The sequence below is a fragment of the Triplophysa dalaica genome, chromosome 10 (assembly GCF_015846415.1).
Source record: "Triplophysa dalaica isolate WHDGS20190420 chromosome 10, ASM1584641v1, whole genome shotgun sequence".
In the NCBI taxonomy this organism is placed as follows: Eukaryota; Metazoa; Chordata; class Actinopteri; order Cypriniformes; family Nemacheilidae; genus Triplophysa; species Triplophysa dalaica.
This window is the reverse complement of record NC_079551.1, coordinates 1,524,659-1,542,015: the sequence shown is the minus strand read 5'-3', so window position 1 is coordinate 1,542,015 and position 17,357 is coordinate 1,524,659. Positions and strand designations below refer to the sequence as shown.

General features: G+C 37.2%; 2 protein-coding genes across 2 annotated transcripts; one reads left to right on the top strand and one right to left on the bottom strand.

Annotated features, from left to right (window-relative positions):
* The first annotated feature begins 5,830 nt into the window (after positions 1-5,830).
* Positions 5,831-12,266, top strand: LOC130430469 (uncharacterized). Its single transcript, XM_056759582.1, has 6 exons — positions 5,831-5,921; positions 6,791-6,933; positions 9,184-9,525; positions 9,652-9,708; positions 9,844-9,948; positions 10,053-12,266. The coding sequence occupies exons 2-6, from the start codon at positions 6,849-6,851 to the stop codon at positions 10,112-10,114; spliced, it is 651 nt and encodes a 216-aa protein (XP_056615560.1). The 5' UTR covers positions 5,831-5,921; positions 6,791-6,848; the 3' UTR covers positions 10,115-12,266.
* Positions 12,267-14,643: 2,377 nt separating this feature from the next.
* On the bottom strand, positions 14,644-16,129 carry LOC130429834 (uncharacterized). The gene is made up of 5 exons (XM_056758659.1): positions 16,066-16,129; positions 15,524-15,607; positions 15,131-15,454; positions 14,897-15,013; positions 14,644-14,804 (listed from the first exon to the last, which is right to left on the bottom strand). The coding sequence occupies exons 1-5, from the start codon at positions 16,127-16,129 to the stop codon at positions 14,644-14,646; spliced, it is 750 nt and encodes a 249-aa protein (XP_056614637.1).
* Between the last annotated feature and the right edge of the window lie 1,228 nt (positions 16,130-17,357).

Genomic DNA, 17,357 nt, shown 5'->3' with positions numbered 1-17,357 from the left:
GATTTGTTTTTGTGTCTTAACTGGAAAGACAATAGAGATACACTGGAAAAACTGTAATCTTTCCACGTTAAATGTAAAAAACTGGATTTTTACTTCAAGATTTAATATCAATTTTATGTATTGTTTTGGATGTAAACATGTAAAATTACAAGAAAATCGGGGGATTTCTGTTTTTTAACAAGATGTCTTTTTTCACAGCTTTTGAAATATGGTCAAAAACGATAAAATTATAGAACAAGACACCACATTTACTAGAAAACTGGGGAAAACAATGTAATAGTCATTCTTAGTTAATCTTAATCTTAATAGTCATATTTCATTTTTTTTACGGTCTATTTCTGTTTTTCTAGTTGACAGAAAATTCCACTTTTTTAGGGAATTACAGAACAACAACAATGGAAGAAAGCGGTCTTGCATTTAAACCTGTCAGCGAAAAAGCAAAACCGTCGATCTCCAATTTAAAATATTTAGGATCGGTTATCAATAATAGCAAACATCTTGTTTATAATTGCTATAATGGTAATGCATTCATACATTTGCAAACTGTCTCTGTGTTGTTCAGGTGTGTTTGGTGTTGAAGTGAAGTCAGCGGTGATGGAGGGACATTCTGTTACTCTACACAGTGATGTCATCAAACAGAGAGATGATCTGATCGTTTGGTATTATGGGCCTAAAAAAACTTTTGTTGCAACAATCAAAGGAAAGGTTGGAACCACTAAATTATCTGATGATGAGATATTTAAAGACAGACTGAAGCTGAACGATCAGACCGGATCTCTCACCATCAACAATCTCACGACGGATCATTCTGGGCTCTATACACTGAAGATCAGCAGCAACAATACAGTCTCATACAAGATATTCAATGTGACTGTCTCTGGTGAGTATTTCAGAGTCAATATCCTGTCTCTTGTGAACTTCTGAAAATAATAATATTTCGTTTTTTTAGTCAAGAAATCTAACCGAGTGCAAATCTTCTCTCTTTCATTTTCCATACTTTTCAGAAATATCTCATCATCAGAAAGTTCAGGTACATCAGTTGTGATATTAATGTTTATTGAATTTATATCTGGAGCAATGCAGTCATGGTGTGGGTACACTGATGTTTACAACCATTACTTGGGTCAAAAGGGACAACCAATGAAAGTTAGCAGATTGAGGTTTATTGCATATGAAGAGAGTGTTGACAAGCTAATGTATGAAATGAAAATCTGTTTTTTTCTGTTTCTCTTTACTCTTGTAGATTCGCCTGCTATGTGGATCATAATAGCTGTATTTGTTATTCTGATCTTTGTTATCATCATCATCATCATAATCATCATTGTCTACAGATGTCAAAGAGGAGGTGATAAAGGCAAGTCTTACCTGCAGTTAGGCAAACAAAAACATTGCGCTGTTTTGACATTGCTGCTAATGAGAAAGTTTCATATTATCACTCAATGTCATTCTGTTTTTCAGCAACATCACCTACTAAAGAATGTCTGATGGATGGAGAAAGGAACATCTAGCTGCACATCTGAGGATGTAAAAGCTGATGTTTCTCATGACTTCTTTATCATTATGGTATCTAAACAAGCTAAACTGGAAATTCTGATTTTAGATCAATGATCGAATCTACAGGGTTGATCTCCTGTAGGATTGAACTCAAATCAGGGAATACCACCCCGAACAAGAGTCTATAGGATGAAACTCAGATCAGGGAATACCACCCCGAACAAGAGTCTATAGGATGAAACTCAGATCAGGGAGTACCACCCCGAACAAGAGTCTATAGGATGAAACTCAGATCAGGGAATACCACCCCGAACAAGAGTCTATAGGATTGAACTCAAATCAGGGAATACCACCCCGAACAAGAGTCTATAGGATGAAACTCAGATCAGGGAATACCACCCCGAACAAGAGTCTATAGGATGAAACTCAGATCAGGGAATACCACCCCGAACAAGAGTCTATAGGATGAAACTCAAATCAGGGAATACCATCCCGAACAAGAGTCTATAGGATGAAACTCAAATCAGGGAATACCACCCCGAACAAGAGTCTATAGGATGAAACTCAAATCAGGGAATACCACCCGAACAAGAGTCTATAGGATGAAACTCAGATCAGGGAATACCACCCCGAACAAGAGTCTATAGGATGAAACTCAGATCAGGGAATACCACCCCGAACAAGAGTCTATAGGATGAAACTCAGATCAGGGAATACCATCCCGAACAAGAGTCTATAGGATTGAACTCAAATCAGGGAATACCACCCCGAACAAGAGTCTATAGGATGAAACTCAGATCAGGGTATACCACCCCGAACAAGAGTCTATAGGATGAAACTCAGATCAGGGAATACCACCCCGAACAAGAGTCTATAGGATGAAACTCAAATCAGGGAATACCACCCCGAACAAGAGTCTATAGGATGAAACTCAAATCAGGGAATACCATCCCGAACAAGAGTCTATAGGATGAAACTCAAATCAGGGAATACCACCCCGAACAAGAGTCTATAGGATGAAACTCAGATCAGGGAATACCACCCCGAACAAGAGTCTATAGGATGAAACTCAGATCAGGAAATACCACCCCGAACAAGAGTCTATAGGATGAAACTCAAATCAGGGAATACCACCCGAACAAGAGTCTATAGGATGAAACTCAAATCAGGGAATACCACCCCGAACAAGAGTCTATAGGATTAAACTCAAATCAGGGAATTCCACCCCGAACAAGAGTCTATAGGATTAAACTCAAATCAGGGAATACCACCCCGAACAAGAGTCTATAGGATTAAACTCAAATCAGGGAATACCACCCCGAACAAGAGTCTATAGGATTAAACTCAAATCAGGGAATACCACCCCGAACAAGAGTCTATAGGATTAAACTCAAATCAGGGAATACCATCCCGAACAAGAGTCTATAGGATTAAACTCAAATCAGGGAATACCACCCCGAACAAGAGTCTATAGGATTAAACTCAAATCAGGGAATACCACCCCGAACAAGAGTCTATAGGATTAAACTCAAATCAGGGAATACCACCCCGAACAAGAGTCTATAGGATCAAACTAAAATCAGGGAATACCACCCCGAACAAGAGTCTATAGGATGAAACTCAGATCAGGGAATACCACCCCGAACAAGAGTCTACAGGATGAAACTCAAATCAGGGAATACCACCCCGAACAAGAGTCTATAGGATAAAACTCAAATCAGGGAATTCCACCCCGAACAAGAGTCTATAGGATGAAACTCAGATCAGGGAATACCACCCCGAACAAGAGTCTATAGGATGAAACTCAGATCAGGGAATACCACCCCGAACAAGAGTCTACAGGATGAAACTCAAATCAGGGAATACCACCCCGAACAAGAGTCTATAGGATAAAACTCAAATCAGGGAATTCCACCCCGAACAAGAGTCTATAGGATCAAACTAAAATCAGGGAATACCACCCCGAACAAGAGTCTATAGGATGAAACTCAGATCAGGGAATACCACCCCGAACAAGAGTCTATAGGATGAAACTCAGATCAGGGAATACCACCCCGAACAAGAGTCTATAGGATTAAACTCAAATCAGGGAATTCCACCCCGAACAAGAGTCTATAGGATTAAACTCAAATCAGGGAATACCACCCTGCACAAGAGTCTATAGGATTAAACTCAAATCAGGGAATACCACCCCGAACAAGAGTCTATAGGATGAAACTCAGATCAGGGAATACCACCCCGAACAAGAGTCTATAGGATGAAACTCAGATCAGGGAATACCACCCCGAACAAGAGTCTACAGGATGAAACTCAGATCAGGGAATACCACCCCGAACAAGAGTCTATAGGATGAAACTCAGATCAGGGAATACCACCCCGAACAAGAGTCTATAGGATGAAACTCAGATCAGGGAATTCCACCCCGAACAAGAGTCTACAGGATGAAACTCAGATCAGGGAATACCACCCTGCACAAGAGTCTATAGGATTAAACTCAAATCAGGGAATACCACCCCGAACAAGAGTCTATAGGATTAAACTCAAATCAGGGAATTCCACCCCGAACAAGAGTCTATAGGATTAAACTCAAATCAGGGATTACCATCCCACACACAAATCTATAGGATTGAACTCAAATCAGGGATTACCATCCCACACACGAGTCTATAGGATTAAACTCAAATCAGGGATTACCATCCCACACAAGAGTCTATAGGATTAAACTCAAATCAGGGATTACCATCCCACACAAGAGTCTATAGGATTGAACTCATTGAGTTAACTCCTATTTTTAAGTGTCCAGAATTTCCAGAATTACTTGTTTTGCTGCTGTGTTGATTCAATGCATACATCATAATTTAAAATCATGTGGATTTTTTTTTATTTTTCTTATTTTCTTTATTGCATGTCTTATTCTTTCTATAAGAACCTCCAATGGAATTCAATGCTATATTTTGTTTTAATTATGCAAGTAACTTTTTTTGCTAAATCAAATAATCTAATAAAATGCAGATGTACATCATAGGGTACAGTGGGCGTAACTTTCCTTTTCATACATGTCTGTCTGTTCAACTGGCTGTATGCTTGGTAACACCTTAATAAACAATCTCATGTATGCAAAGATCTGGTCTCTTCTTTCTCTAAAGAGTGCTGGATCCCAACGGCTCTCAAATATGTTTCCTGAATGTGGACTAATGTATGATGTGCAGTACAATGCCACGTTTCTTAAGTGATGAAAGCTTAGATTATATTCTATAGTCACTGCTGTACATGTTCAAGCTAATATCTCATGTGTGTTCACTTCATGTTAATATGAGTTTTATATATATTACTTAGTATACACAATGTGTGTAAGAAACTACACTACAAATGTCAGTGTTGATGGATTTACGGCCCTGTTATGAGTTAATGAGTTAATGTTCACATGAATATGATGACAAGTGGAGCATAAGAATCTTTTTAACCACAAACGCATCTACAGACGTCCTCATAGGAACAAGATGTTGGTCCAGTTGTGTTATGAGACCACAGCAGGTTTCACTTTGACTCAGTGAGCTGTAAGAATGGCTAATTCATTAACTATATTAAAAACACATATGAGAACCCATCTCCCTTGTTTTGGCTAATATGCTGCAACAAATAATGTTAAATAGTTTTTTGTAATGTTTAAACAATTTAAAACATTTGAATTGTGTTTAATATTTATTCTTCGTCGTAGATGTTTTACATTCAGTCAGGATTGATGGTGTTTATCTTTGTGGTTAAGAGAGTTTACTTCCTTATGATGGTTCAAATATGAGAATCTACAGGGGAAAAAATTCACACTGTAAAATAATTGGCGGATCAACTTAAAAACATTGTCGACTCAACAACTTGTTTTTTTGGGTTTACTTATATTTTTGAGTTCAATTCACTTTTAAATCAACCATTTTTAAGTTGAAAAAACAAAAAAAAATATATGTATTTTACAGTGCGAACGTTAACATAGCATTTGTTACGTGCATTTCGTGTACTTTTTACACATTTATAATAGTAAAAATGCATTACAAACTTTGTGTCCGTGTTGCACTGTTGTGTTTGGACTGTAAAGTCAGAAGAATTTGAGGATGATCGAATACAAAATACGACAAAAAACGTTTATTGAGTCGGCAGAATGACAGCTGTAGTCAAACATAAAATATTAATAACTGATATTCAATCCCTCTCTTTCAATCAACATTTCAAGTGCTTTCATTTCCGATCATCGACATGTTTAGTCATAGATAACATAATGTTCTTTATATGGGTATTTGTCTTTTGTGACGTCATTGCCTGCGCTCTCCTGCGCGTCCGTGAATGTATGCGCGTTCACTGACAGGTAAACTTCTCGAAGGAGTTCCGCATCAGAATCATTCTTTTCTTAAAGACCTATTCTTCTTCTTTTTCAGGTAATAATGCATTAAAAACAGACATTACACATTTATTGCAGGGCTAGAGTGATTTATCAATGTACTTTTGTTAGTTTTATACTTCATTACAGGTGTCTGCTTCTAAGTCGGTCGTTAGCATAGCTAGCACGATTAGCCTGTGAATAAATGTAATATGTGTATTTGTGTGGGGATGCATAGTTGAATATGAGTTAAGTGTGTTTTTCTTGTAGATTTTTAAATTCACATTAGTCATTTAGCAGACGCCTTTATTATGTTTGAAGTTTTTTTTTAAGTTTTTTTTTTTAAATAATCATTGTATGTGTCTTTCATTAGGATTGTTATAATATTATGGGAAAGACGGACAGTTTTATATGACTGTAAACGTGCTTTCTGCTCCATATGATCATGTCAAACACATTAAAGTGTTATGAGGAACATAATAGTCTGGCTTGTCTTCAAATTCATAATGTTGTAATGACCAAGATGTCTTACACTTTCCCCTGATAGCACACATACTGGGAAACGTCTATTTGATGTCCTCATATAGAATAGACCTTTATTATTTATTTATTAATAATAGACCTTTATTTTGTAATGTTTGCTCATCATCTGCAGCAATTCTCTGAGACATCTGTTGTCAGATGTCATTTAGACATCTAGAAGATATTTATATGTAAAAATGGACTTTACTGAGATTTTTCTGAGATGTTTTCTTTACATGCGAAACTTAACATATAAAGAAACAGGCTGAACTTAGGCCACACCTCCACATACAGAACAGAATACTTTGGTTTCTCTTTTGCAGAGACACAACACAGTTCATGGACACCCGTGACCTGTAGCTCGGTTATCTGTAGCTGCGCTAAATATTGTTTTATTTTGTACAGAAAACATCACAAAAGAAGATTCTCAATACTTCCTATTAACCCTTCTAAAGTTAAGACCATGTTCATCATCATGGACAGCATGGGCATCATGATGGACAGCATGGGCATCATCGGTGTCCTCAGTTTATTTCTGATCGTGAATGGTAAGCTTATATATTCTTATAGCTTTATGGTTTGTTGCTCTTTCAGACGGTGGATTTGTTCATAACGACAAATCATATTTAATCACTTGTGTGTTTGTGAGTTCAGAGTTTACTTGCAGTGCTTTGCCTCAAATATTAGGTTATCTGAAATAGGTGTGTTTTGCAGTCATGTATCTTCTGTTATAAAGCAGTGCTCTCGTGCAAAAATATATTATAGATAAAAAACATATTATAGATATGGACTTCAAAACGTAATATTAAAGTGTTCACCTGAATCTGTGTCATAAGCCCTAAAACTACAAAAAGTTTATTTTATTGTACAATGCAAGATGACGTCTGTAAAGACATCTGAACATTGTGTGAGCAGTCGGACAGGTTTGACTGGTTTACTACTTTTTCCATCTCGGCCAAGATCATAGCATACATTTTATGAGAAATGCAATTGAAGGCATTGACCACACATCAGGAAAATATTCACATTATATCTGTCAGCTCATGGATCTGCCAAAATTAGTCTTTGGACTCAACAAACATTTCAAGACTCCTTTATTGTCATCTGTACATGCCACAATGAAATTCTTGCTTCATCTAATCCTCTCAAGAAAAATGGGGCAGAAGCTCATGAGATAGGCAGTCACAATAAACAAGCATCTGTGAGTTTTAAAGGGATAGTTAACTTTAGACTAAATCTGTCATCATTTATTCTCTCTTGTGTGTTCGTAAATATGTTGAGAAATTCATCCGTGTCCTGAAGAAGAAAGCAACTCATGGCGTGACATGAATATGAGGAAATGGTGACAGAAATATTTTATTTGTTTACTGAGCGTTGTGTTTCCATGACGTTACGTTGGCCTCACCCTGTTCACATTCTCAATACCTGTCAAAGGTGAAGAATGTTTCAGGTGGAAACCAGAAGTTACTGCCAAGAAACTAGTATGTGAACCTTTTGGAATTTCATGGTTTTCTGAATAAATTTGTCATAAAATGTGATCTGATCTTCATCTAAGTCAAGTTATTGACAAATATAATGTGTCTAAAAATAATTACACAAAAAAATCTGATCTTTCATGTCTTTATTGAACACACTCATTCAACATTCAAAATGGCAGTGGAGAAAGTAAGTGAACCCTTAGAATTAATAACTGGTTGCCCCCCCCTGGCAGCAATAACCTGATCAAAGCGCTTCCTGTAACTGTGGATCAGACCTGCACATGTTGTAGACTCATGAACAGTGATGTTAGCAAGTTCCAATGATGCCTTCAAATCTTTGGCTGTTATTCGGGGTTGTTTCTTTGCCTTATTGATGAGTCTTCGTTGTGCTAATGGTGTCATTTTGCCTGGGCGCCCACTTCTTGGTAGAGTAGCAACAGTCTCAAAGTCTCTCCATTTGTAGATTGTTTGCTTAACTGTAGACTGGGTAATTTCTAAAGTCTTTGAAATAACTTTGTTATTTGCCAAGTTGCCAGCTTTATGTAACTCAACAATTCTTGATCGCAGATCCTCTGAAAGCTCTTTTTGGCGAGGCATGCCTAACATAAGCCTGTTCTTCTTGTGCAGTGCAAACTCCAAAAGTTCGAAGGGTCTTCGTTGTGTTCAGTCCACACCTCAAAACTTATTTTCTTAATGACACTCCAGGTGTGCTAAAACCTGAATCCAATTAGCTTTTTTGATGTCATTAGCTCAAGGGTACTTACCTTTTCCACAAGCACTAGGACTTTTTTGGGTTCTTCTCAATAAAGATAATGTCGTGTTATTATTTTAGACACATTATATTTGTCAATATAAACTTAGATTAAGATCAGATCACATTTTATGACAAATTTATTCAGAAAACCATGTAATGCAAAAGGTTCAGATACTTTTTCTTACCAGTGTAAATGTGTGTTGAAATTCACAAGCAGCTCAATCTAAAGGGCATTTACTGAAAGTTTTTATACTGATATTTTTGGAAATGATGATATTGATGTATTCCGAAGTCCTTCCTTATCCAACTGTGTATTTAATCCCAAATATTTTATGAAATCGGATAATAAATGTTAACTTTTTTACATTTATAACTTTTGGTTTGGTTTGAGAACATTTTTTTAACTGGAAAGACAATAGAGATATGCTTGAGAAACAACAATGGAAGAGACCTGTCAACATAAAAGCAAAACAGTAGATCTCCAATTTTAAATAGGAACGGACATCAATGATAGCTAATATCTTGTCTATTATTGCTAAAGTGGTAATGCACTATTTTTTTTTCAGATGCTTCGGTTGTGTTTGGAGATAAAGATGAGGTGAAGTCGATGTCGATGTCAGTGAAGGAGGGAGATTCTGTCACACTATACACTGAAATTGTTAAACAGAGAGATGATATGATCGTGTGGTATTATGGACCTAAAAAAACTTTTGTTGCAACAATCAAAGGAAAGGTTGGAAGCACCGAATTATCTAAAGATGAGAGATTTAAAGATAGAATGAAGCTGGACGATCAGACCGGATCTCTCACCATCAACAATCTCACCACGAATCATTCTGGGGTCTACAAACTGAAGATCAGCAGCAACAATACAGTCTCATACAAGATATTCAATGTGACTGTCCCTGGTGAGTATTTCAGAGTCAATATCCTGTCTCTTGTGCAATCCAGGAAATAATTATATCTCATTTTTTGTTAGAGTCTGAATCTAAAAATCAAACGAATTGCAAATCTGTTTCTCTTTTATTTTCTAGCACATCTGCCTCTTCTTGTCAACAGTAGAGACTTAACACAAAATTTTTCATCATCAGGTACATCAGCTTTGATATTAAAACGGAAAACTAGAAAGTTAGCAGATGAAGGTTTTTTTGCATATGAAGAGAGTGGTTACAAGCTTTTCTCAAAAGTGAAATGAAAATCAGATTTTTTTCTCTTTACTCTTGTAGATTCTCGTGAACTGAGGATCATTATAATTATAATTGTTTTTGTTCTTCTGATCTGTGTGATGATCAGCATCATTGTCTACAGATACAAAAGAGAAGGTGATGAAGGCAAGTCTTACCTCCAGCTAAGCAAACAAAATCCTTGCACAGTTTTGCCATGGTGGCAGATGAGAAAACTTCATAACATCACTCAATGTCATTCTATTTTTCAGAGAGTCTCATGAAAAGATCACCTGCTGAAGAACCTCTGGTGGATGATGAGAGAATCGTCTAGCAGAATCATAGTGAATATTCTGCCTGGGTCTCCAGATCAGTGAAAACAACACGTTCTGCGTCTCCAGATCCATGTCTTCTCAAACCGAATGACATTGACTGCGTCTCCAGATCAGTGAAAACAAAATGTTCTGCGTCTCCAGATCCATGTCTTCTCAAACCGAATGACATTGACTGCGTCTCCAGATCAGTGAAAACAAAATGTTCTGCGTCTCCAGATCCATGTCTTCTCAAACAGAATGACATTGACTGCGTCTCCAGATCAGTGAAAACAAAATGTTCTGCGTCTCCAGATCCATGTCTTCTCAAACCGAATGACATTGACTGCGTCTCCAGATCAGTGAAAACAAAACGTTCTGCGTCTCCAGATCCATGTCTTCTCAAACCGAATGACATTGACTGCGTCTCCAGATCAGTGAAAACAAAACGTTCTGCGTCTCCAGATCCATGTCTTCTCAAACCGAATGACATTGACTGCGTCTCCAGATCAGTGAAAACAAAACGTTCTGCGTCTCCAGATCCATGTCTTCTCAAACCGAATGACATTGACTGCGTCTCCAGATCAGTGAAAACAAAACGTTCTGCGTCTCCAGATCCATGTCTTCTCAAACCGAATGACATTGACTGCGTCTCCAGATCAGTGAAAACAACACGTTCTGCGTCTCCAGATCCATGTCTTCTCAAACCGAATGACATTGACTGCGTCTCCAGATCAGTGAAAACAAAATGTTCTGCGTCTCCAGATCCATGTCTTCTCAAACCGAATGACATTGACTGCGTCTCCAGATCAGTGAAAACAAAACGTTCTGCGTCTCCAGATCCATGTCTTCTCAAACCGAATGACATTGACTGCGTCTCCAGATCAGTGAAAACAAAACGTTCTGCGTCTCCAGATCCATGTCTTCTCAAACAGAATGACATTGACTGCGTCTCCAGATCAGTGAAAACAAAATGTTCTGCGTCTCCAGATCCATGTCTTCTCAAACCGAATGACATTGACTGCGTCTCCAGATCAGTGAAAACAAAACGTTCTGCGTCTCCAGATCCATGTCTTCTCAAACCGAATGACATTGACTGCGTCTCCAGATCAGTGAAAACAAAACGTTCTGCGTCTCCAGATCCATGTCTTCTCAAACCGAATGACATTGACTGCGTCTCCAGATCAGTGAAAACAAAACGTTCTGCGTCTCCAGATCCATGTCTTCTCAAACCGAATGACATTGACTGCGTCTCCAGATCAGTGAAAACAAAATGTTCTGCGTCTCCAGATCCATGTCTTCTCAAACCGAATGACATTGACTGCGTCTCCAGATCAGTGAAAACAAAATGTTCTGCGTCTCCAGATCCATGTCTTCTCAAACCGAATGACATTGACTGTGTCTCCAGATCAGTGAAAACAAAATGTTCTGCGTCTCCAGATCCATGTCTTCTCAAACCGAATGACATTGACTGCGTCTCCAGATCAGTGAAAACAAAATGTTCTGCGTCTCCAGATCCATGTCTTCTCAAACCGAATGACATTGACTGCGTCTCCAGATCAGTGAAAACAAAATGTTCTGCGTCTCCAGATCCATGTCTTCTCAAACCTAATGACATTGACTGCGTCTCCAGATCAGTGAAAACAAAATGTTCTGCTTCTCCAGATAATCTGCCTGCATCTTAGTTTCATCTCAGATCAGTGAATATCATGGCTCTAAGTCTGAGCCTGTGAGTCTGGTGGAGCATAAAGTAAACAGAACATAAGCAGTGGTTCATGTTTTGGGTACAATACTCCGCCTGGTGTTCAGATGAAAGATCATCTGCCCCATTCACAAACAAAATAATTCCTTAAGTCAAATGACTAGTTTGCTTGCTATTGTCTTGATTCAATGTAAACATCACAATATAAAATTATGTGGATTGTATTTCATTTTTCTTATTTTCTTTAATGTATTTCTTATTCTTTCTAAAATAACGTCTAATGAAACTTAATGCTACATTATGTTTTAATTTTGCATGTAACTTTTTTGGCAAAATCAACAACTTTAATCTAATAAAATGTAGATGCACATCATAGGGTACAGTGGGCCTAACTTTCCTTCTTAATTCGTGTCTGTGTGTTCAATTGGCTGTATGCTTGGTAACACCTTAATAAACCATCTCATGTATGCAAAGACTTTGGCTCTTCTTTCTCTAAATAGTGCTTGATTCCAACGGCTGTCAAATACTTGTCCTGAATGTGGACTAATGTATGATGTGCAGTAAAATGGAACGTATCTTAACTGTTGAAAGCTTACATTATATTCTATAGTCACTGCTGTACATGCTCAAGCTAATATGTTATGTGTGTTCACTTCATGTTAAGATGAGTTTTATATATATTACTTAGTATACACAATGTGTGTGAGAAACTACTACAGATGTCAGTGTTGATGGATTCACGGCTCTATTATGAGTTAATGTTCACATGAATATGATGACAAGTGGAACACAAGAATCCTTTCAACCACAAACGCATCTACAGACGTCCTCATAGGAACAAGATGTTGGTCCACTTGTGTGATGAGACCACAGCAGGTTTCACTTTGACTCACTGAGCTGTAAGAACGGCTCATTCATTGACCATATTAAAATCACACATGATACCCCATCTCCCTGGTTTAGGCTAATGCACTGCAACAAATAATGTTTAGCAGTTTTTTTAATGTTTAACAACATATAGCTTCTGAATGATGTTTTCTTCATTATAGATTCTTTACACTCTATTTTCTACACTCTATTTTCTTCTCTACTCTTTTCTGCTCTACCCTTAAAAAAAAAAAAATTATGTATGAATGATTCTGTATACTGTGTTAGGCTATATGAGACCAGTCTTCTTTTTGATTGGACTTCTGCTTTTGTTGTACTTATGCTGTCCTAATTGCTTCCATTACCTACCCCACTTGTAAGTTGCTTTGGATAAAAGCGTCTGCTAAATGACTAAATGTAAATGTAAAAGTACATTCTGTCGGCATTGATGGTGTTTGTTTATGTTGTTTGATACTGACCGAGGCGTCTACTTCCTGATGATGGTTCAAATATGAGAATCTACAGAAAGAATAAATGTTTTCACGCTGTAAATAATTGTTAGATCAACTTAAAAATGTGTTACCTGGTCGCTTTAAAATGTTGAGTTAATGCAACTTAAAAATATTAGTCAACTCAACGAGTTTGGTAAATTCAACGAGAAATTCAGTTAACTTTTAATGCAACCATTTTTAAGTTGAACCAACTAAAAAACAAAAATAGCATACGTCACATGCAGTCCTGGCCAAAAAGTGATGTTTTTAACACGTTTATAATAGCAATAATGCATTACAAACTTGTGTTCTTGTTGCACAGTTGTGTTTGGAGTGTAAAGTGAAGCTCAGAAGAATTTGAGGATGACTGAACACAAAATATAAAAAAAACGTTTAATGAGTCAAGAGTCTGCAGATTGACAGATGTAGTCAAACACAAAATATTAAAAACCAATACTCAATCTCTCTCGTTTACTCTCAGCTAGTTACTTTATGCATTTTGTGTACAGTGTATTCCAATACAACCCATATTCAAGATTGTGAATTATCTGCTAACATTGGCTCAGTGTTGAAGACTGTTAAACCAACTGTTTGATTTGTAGTCTAAGATTGAAAAATATTTTACTAGCTTTTTATTACAAATGTACAAAAAAAAACAAAGATGAGAATGTTGCTCAGATAATTTGAACTCATATTCAAATTAAACAAATATAACTTTTAGTTTGTTTTAAGGGGTTCATATGGCGCGAATCTCTGTTTTTCCGTGTCTTTGGTGTGTTATAAGTTGCTCATGTATCTATTGGACATGTAAAATTGCAAAAATAAAATTCTCATTACAAAAGCTTTTCTATCTAAAAGCAAAAATACCTGACACGCCTCATGAGTTGACTAAGTCTGAGTTGACTTAGACCGCCTAAATGTATACGGTTAGTACAATTGAAGAGGAACCTCATGTTCCAAATATGGTCAGAGGCGTTACATTTCCCTCACATGCTTGCAGTATTCAACCAATCACTGCGCACTGGTTAACTGGCCAATCATAACACACCTCACTTTCACAGCCATGAGACTTGTTAAAAATCTGTGCGGTTCAGACAGGTGCAAAGAGGAGATACAAACATGCAAGGTATGTGGAAAATACAGCGTTTTTGAGCCTTAAATCCTATAGACACATTATATTACAATCTAAAACAAATCCATAATAATTTTTAGCCGTGTCATATGACCCCTTTACTAGAAAATACAAAACTTTAATGCAACATGTTTAAAATTGATTAACAATCATTCTTGAAAGTCTATTCATGTTTCATAATATCTGATTCATCATAGGTTGATGGTGATTCTCCATTGCAGGGGTGTCAAACTCAGTTCCTGGAGGGCCGCAGCTATGCACAGTTTAGCTCCAACCAGCTCTAAACCACATCAGCTTGGAAGTTTCTAATAATCCTGAAGATGATTAACTGAATCAGGTGTGTTTGATTAGGGTTGGAAGCTAAACTGTGCAGAGCTGCAGCCCTCCAGGAATAGAGTTTGACACATGTGCTCTATTGGATCTGATGTCGTAAATTAGCACAGCAACGGTAGCCACGCATACTAGAGCAGAGATGACCAATCGGATCACAGCTTCAGTAAAACCACAGCACTCGACACAAACTAACAGAGAACAAAAGGATTTGTGTTTAAACGTATCGTTTTAATACTTATTGGCACAATTGAAGCAAAAACTACAAACACAGTTGACTCACCTGGACATGGCTGACAGACGTCAGTGATGTTCAGATGTTGAGTGTGGTTTGAAGATGATAAAGAATTTGAAGAGTTTTGTGATGAATCTCCAGTCATTGCAGGAACAGGCGGACGAGCTTTAAAATATTTCAGAATCAACAACAAAACTAATAGCATGAATAACGTTCTTATTGTTTAACACTGATGATTGTGATTTTTGGATCTCGAAGAAAGGAAGAGTGATCTGAACTCACCAGAGACGGTCACATTGTAATAGAAGCTGAGTAGTTGTGTGTATCTGGTGATCTCTGCTTGATAAAGTCCAGTGTGTTGAGTTGTGATGTTTGTGATGATTAGAGATCCAGTCTGATCATCTATCTGTAAGTGATTCTTCAATCTCTCATTGTTAAATGATGTCATATTTGCTTCTCTGTAGAATTCAGCTATAATCTCATCTGGACTCTGAACACCAAACATCCACTCGACCACATCACGACTTTGTAGTTGAGTATCAGTGTGTAGAGTAACAGAATGTCCCTCCATCACTGACACTGACTTCACTTCATCACCAAACACACCTGAACAACACAACACATACAGTATATATATTGTATGCAAAAACTTCCAAAAAAATAATAATAACTTACCATCTAAATGACGCAAGCATACACATGTCAAAACCATCACACATGTCATATTCTGCATCTTGCTGCTTGATTTTCTCTGTAAACCTGTCAGAGAAGAAGACGTTTTGCACACAAAGGTCACATTCGAGATCTTATGCTGTGGGTATGTGGGGGTGTGATGTAGATTCACAGAATGCCCTCCTCCTCACACACCACACACACACCGATGACAGACAAACATATAAATAAAAACATAAATCCTTACAGTAACGTTTCAATAATATGTGAAAGTGTAAAAACGCTGTCACGTGTCTTTAAAAGCAGTCCTATTGAAAGTTTTTTGGTATGTTTCCAAAATCTGTTATTATCAGACCTACACACACATTTCCAAATGAAGGGTTAACGTCATAAAATATGGATTTTGGGTCAAACATTTATAAAAAGTGTCTTTAATTCTGTTTTAAATGCTGTGAAGTGTCAAATGTGACCTATTAGTCTGCTCCAGCGGTGGAGATGTGTTTCGTTTCTATTGAAAACCACATGAGAACAATATGTTGCCTGACTTCTAATTGTGGTCAGCGCATAGGAGCACATATATGTTTCAGCCATCGGCTGCACATCCTCCATAACTCCAGACTTTATTTTCTGTGAACTCGAAGACTTTGTATGCAGATGTTATCTGATCAATACTGGATGAACCTCAATGCTTCAGTTCATGTGAATTTCAAAAGAACTTAAACAACATTGTATAAAGCCTACACAAACACACACACACACACGCACGCACGCACGCACACACACACACACACACACACCCAGTTGCTGTATATTTTTTTTAATATTATAGCTTAAATCAAAACAAACCAACTGCAGTTTGATTGCCTTTAAGTGGAATGCGCAATAAAAAAACATGATTTTGAAAAAAACTCTTTGGACTTGAATGAGAGTGCAGTTCTTCAGATCAACACTAAAGGTCTCTCTCACACAGCTCCGTTATTACGTAGAACCAAAGACAATGAAGACTGTAAAGAGCTCGTTTTAATTATAATTTAAATTTTTTCTCTGTGTTGTTTCTATTGCTATTTGGATGTCATCTTCAATGAAAGATTAAAAACAGATTGTTTCACCAAGAATTCATTGCATTTTACATATATGTCTACTGGATTATTGTAATAAAAACAACTCAACATCTTTTCCAGTACAAAAGAACATTTATTTTTACCAATTTCTGCACCTTTTTTACTCAGGACAGGGTGTTGAACATTCACACCTCCATAACATTTAATGACGTGTTCTCTCAGTTCATGAGATAATATTCGCAATGTTTAAAAATATGTTTTACGGGAGATTACCTGTGTCAGAGAGTCACAGTGAGGAAACGCATTCGTTTACTCTTCAGGTATTAGTGCACAAAAAACACACATCACAATCGATCATTTAACACTTCTTATATTTTTGTTATGTTTTATATTTAACATGCATGTGAATACTCTTGTATTGTGGAGTATATGTTGAATTTCAACAGAAAAATTAGTTTCAGCATGTCATGCTCTGAAGGACGTGTGTCAGGGTAACTCCGGGGATTTCAAGGCGTTACTGTCTTGTGTTTGTGACACTTGTGGCGAAGGAACAAAACATCACGTGAAATTCCCATTGGAATGTTACCTAACAACTCCGTCTGCTGCATTTATTACAGTAATAGTCTAGTTTTATTTTGTCAAGACTGTTTACGAATCGCAGTGTTCAGATAGGGGAAGCACAGGCCTTTTCACTAGACCTACACAGTCATTGTGGCAAAATAGGTTTTGAAGAATGTTGGGCACCGAACAACGATGACACCCATTGACTTGCTTTG

Excerpts from the sequence above, each read along its gene's own strand:
- LOC130430469 (XM_056759582.1), top strand. The coding sequence starts at position 6,849 with ATGTTCATCATCATGGACAGCATGGGCATCATGATGGACAGCATGGGC. Across the intron at positions 9,526-9,651 it reads ATTCAATGTGACTGTCCCTG|CACATCTGCCTCTTCTTGTC; the intron begins GTGAGTATTTCA and ends TTTATTTTCTAG. Across the intron at positions 9,949-10,052 it reads CAAAAGAGAAGGTGATGAAG|AGAGTCTCATGAAAAGATCA; the intron begins GCAAGTCTTACC and ends TCTATTTTTCAG.
- LOC130429834 (XM_056758659.1), bottom strand. The coding sequence starts at position 16,129 with ATGGAGGATGTGCAGCCGATGGCTGAAACATATATGTGCTCCTATGCG. Across the intron at positions 15,608-16,065 it reads TGCGCTGACCACAATTAGAA|GTTTACAGAGAAAATCAAGC; the intron begins GTCAGGCAACAT and ends CTTCTCTGACAG. Across the intron at positions 14,805-14,896 it reads CGTCTGTCAGCCATGTCCAG|TTTGTGTCGAGTGCTGTGGT; the intron begins GTGAGTCAACTG and ends GTTCTCTGTTAG.